The sequence below is a fragment of the Quercus lobata genome, chromosome 4, assembly GCF_001633185.2.
Source record: "Quercus lobata isolate SW786 chromosome 4, ValleyOak3.0 Primary Assembly, whole genome shotgun sequence".
Lineage (NCBI taxonomy): Eukaryota > Viridiplantae > Streptophyta > Magnoliopsida > Fagales > Fagaceae > Quercus > Quercus lobata.
The window spans coordinates 45,849,019-45,852,924 of record NC_044907.1 but is presented as its reverse complement, the minus strand read 5'-3'; the positions used below and the strand labels follow the sequence as shown (position 1 = coordinate 45,852,924).

The 3,906-nt window shown below is 38.3% G+C and overlaps 1 protein-coding gene across 1 annotated transcript; it reads left to right on the top strand.

Moving 5' to 3' along the window:
• The first annotated feature begins 240 nt into the window (after positions 1-240).
• Positions 241-1,257, top strand: LOC115985317 (protein BEARSKIN1-like). The gene has a single exon (XM_031108273.1). The coding sequence runs from the start codon at positions 241-243 to the stop codon at positions 1,255-1,257; it is 1,017 nt and encodes a 338-aa protein (XP_030964133.1).
• Positions 1,258-3,906: the final 2,649 nt, after the last annotated feature.

Below are 3,906 nucleotides of genomic sequence, written 5' to 3'. Positions count from 1 at the left end.
GCCTTGACCTAATGGACCGCCCCTTAGATATTCAGAGCTTCTAATTTGTTCCAGAAAAAAAGTTTCTAACTCTGAGTTTGAGACTTCTTATATTCATCAAACATTCATCAAAAAGTTTCATAAATTTTTTTTTTAAATTCATCAAAAAGTTTGAGACTATCAAACATTCATCAAAAATTTCATACGATTTCCTCTGTGTTTATAGAAAAGGGAAAGAAAATTCTTTGATTTCCTGAAAAAATGGAGATGGTGGGGTTTCGATATGATCCTACAGATGAAGAGTTGATGAAGATTTTAATGAAGAAGGTCGACGATGCTGAGCAAACTCACCTAAATCATCATTTTGATTTTATTGTGAATGATTGTGAGGTATATGGCAAAATTCCTCCATGGGAAATATATGATTCTCTTACCCACTATCATTTACACACTTTCCACCGCAAGCTCTACGTCTTCACCGACCTCAAAACAACAACCGGCAATCGTGTGTGCAGGGCTGCCGCATGCGGAACCTGGCTTGAAAAAAGCAAGCCCAAAAGAATCTATGATTCTCAGGGCAATGTTATTGGGATCGACAGGATGCTCTCTTTTAAGGCCAAGGATCTTCATTCGGCCAAACTCAATAAAACTAATTGGATAATGCACGAGTTCTCCTTGGCGAATCAGGAATTTGGAAGAATCAACACAGTCCTCTGTGTCATCTATAAACTAAATAAAGGGTCAGGATCAGGGTCAGATTGTGAGGAGGCCAACGGAAGAGGTCTCAAAAGAGCTTTTTCTTCTACTACTGCTGGTGAAGAGTTCTCATGCTTCAATACAAATGCTGCTGCTGTGATTTCACTTGAGCCTGAGCCTGAGCCTGAGCCTATGATGCCTAGTGCTGATGATGAAGAGTTTGCCGCATGGGTTTCTGGATGTTTTTCTTCTACTGCCGCTGTAGCTGAAGAGGCCTCAACCTTCAATACAACTGGTGTGATGTCACATGGACTAGAAGATGCCCAAGCCCAAGAACACAAAAAAAGACGGTTGGATACTGATACTTTTACGGATGAAGAGTTTGCTGCATGGATAACTGATCCCACATTCCCAGATGAACCATTGAGTCAAATATTTTCTGATCTACCACTCCTGGTTGACGTATGCAGTCAATCCAAATCAGACTCTGTTGCTGATGCTGATTTTGATGCATTAATTACTTCATTAATTTCTGATCCGGCACAATCCGACGAAGCATGGAGTAAAATCTTTTGTATATGATAATTCTTTTTCTTCTCTTTTAGTCTTGCACAGATTTTTTGTTCTTCTCTTTTCAGTTTCTAGTTAGCATGTCTATAGTTAGAACTCTAGCAAATGGGTTATTAGCAATGTAGCTTAAGAATTGAAGGATTGTACAAAAACTTGTTTTGATGGTGAAGGAGCTATTTGTCAACTCAAAGTTATAAACTTCTTATGCTTTCTTCTCTTATTTGCAATCTTTATGTTTTGATATATAAATGTGTTGTGAAGGTTTAGATATAGTGTGACTCATTATTTCTTGGTTTCATTTATCACTTTTTTTTTCATTCTCTTTCCCTCTTAGCAATACTTGGATGCCATTGGTTAGTTTTTTTTTTTTTTTTTCAAGGTGCAATTCCAATTTCCCTTGTAACTAAAGATGATTTCTGGTCACTCTAAGCACCTTGTCAATTGAATGAATACATATGGAAGCTTGAGATTTCTCTTTTGGGAATTAGTTTAAAATCTACTCATAGTTTCATTGCCTAATAGTAGCTAGAAGAAGTTTCATAGCATGGGTACTATTCTAGAACTGTTTATGAAGGTTGCTCATAATTTTTTCAACATTTTCATCATCATAGCATCATATTATGTGGCATTGTGAGTATTCTAGGGAATTATGGTATATGAGTTTGTGCCTATTTGGCGTGCAATGGGTTATGCCTTGCCGTGTAGTGGACTTGCTGGCTGTTTGGACAGGTCGGTGTGGTAAGTTCAGTAGGGGAGGCAATTGCTGGAAGGCCATTCCTTTGTGCCTTATGTGGATCATTTGGCGTGAACGGAACAATCGGGCTTTTGAAGGAATTAGAACAGAACGTAGAACAATGGAGCTCAAAATAATTTTAAGATCTTTGTTTTGACTGGATGGCTGAAACATCTATGTACTTGAGATCCATTTTTTATTTATTTTCTTGACTCTTGTAATATGTCATAATTCTGCAGTTCTAGTACGCAGCTTGTGTACTGGAGGTGCATTTCTTCATTCTAATTAATTTTCTTATTTACCTATAAAAAAAAAATTGGAATCTCCTTCCCTTTTTGTCTATGTGTGAGCGCATGAGATGAAAAAAATTATTTATGGTCTTTATAGTTGTGAGAGTGCCTTTTTCGTGACACTCAGGCTCAAGGATCCCCGGCCTAAATGAAAAAAGGAGGATTTGGTGGACCGGGCCTTGACTCACCGCAGCTAACGAGCTGTTTAAGAATTAAGTGGATGCAGAGAATACTCCTGACAATATAAAGAAAATGACAAACAAGGATATCGAAGAATGCCAAAAATTAACAACGTAAATTCAGAAGGAAAGAAACAGGATTAGCAAAGCGATAAAAATTAGTGTTGTGGGGATCCTGGGAATTATGAAGCAATGTTTCATTAATACATTATCTGTTTGATTACAGAAAACTCACTAAGACGTGATACAAGGTTCAATCAAGCTCAAAAATTGCAGTCTTGAATGACTATGTCAGCCTTCAAAACTTGCAAAGTTTGATTCTCGTTGAATCCGAGTATGTGCAATAGTGGCTTTTACAGGATGCCGGGAAGCAATACTTGTTTTTCCCTTAGTATTTTTTTTTCTTTCTGCACAGATTTTTTGATAGTTTTTCCTGGAGAATTTCTTCTTTCTTGTGTTTCTCTCTCTTTTTTTTCGCTGCCTTCTTCACAACCCATCCCCTCCTTTTATAATAGAGTTTTCTGGGCTTCCCGGGGAACCGTTGGTTCCCCTGTTTTGCTCTTTTGCAAACAGAGTATGTCCTGTCCTCATCGTTTTGGTAAGTCCCTTTTCCGTTTTTTTCTCATTCTTTTCTTCTCTCAGTTTTGATTCTTTTGAAAGCTTCTGGTTGGCCATCTTCTTTGGGACGTGCTGAGGTATGCCCTTCTTAGCATCCCCATTTTTGGCGTTTTCCACTTTTCCCTTTTCTTTCCTATTTGGGCGGAATCCTGTTCTGCCATTTTTGAAAGTCGTTTGTTATCATTCTTCTTCCCTGTCTTGGTTCCCCGAGGCCTTTTCTGTCTGTGCCATGAGAGGTCGCTCGCGTTTTGCTTTTATTTCTTGTTTTCTTCTTCTGTCTTATTTCTATCGATCTGTCCCAGTCTTCCTTTTTCTTTGTGCCTGAAGGGATCCGTGCTTATTGATGGTTCCTGAGGATCCTTGCTTCTTATACTTTGCCGTGGTCTTCTTTTTTCGGATGCTTCTTTTTTTTTTTTTTTTTTTTTTTTTTTTTTTTTTTTTTTTTTTTTTTTTTTTCTGGGCTTCAGGATCCTCTAGGCCTTTCTTTTATTCCCTCATGGGTCTCCCGTATCTATTACTTTGGGCTTAGCCTGAATTTTTCCTTTTGGGCTTGACTTGTTCTTTTTTTTGGGCTTATTTCACTATGACCCTTTTTTAGACCTCAACATTTAGCCCCCCGAGCTCGTGGGTTGCCTGAAGCCCACGCGTGAGTGATTTAGGTTTCCTAAGATTTTCGTGGTATCTCCTTTTTCTCAACTTCTACTAGGTTCCCTTCCTTTTTACTTGGGATCCCGGCCCTTTTCTGTTGCTTTTAGTCACCTCTTTTTTGCGTGTCGCATTCCCTTATAATTATTACTTTTTGTAGCTTCCTCTTTACATGGGACGTGGCAGTTGAGTATTT

What these genes read in the sequence shown, in the direction of transcription:
- LOC115985317 (XM_031108273.1), top strand. Translation starts at nt 241, where the DNA reads ATGGAGATGGTGGGGTTTCGATATGATCCTACAGATGAAGAGTTGATG.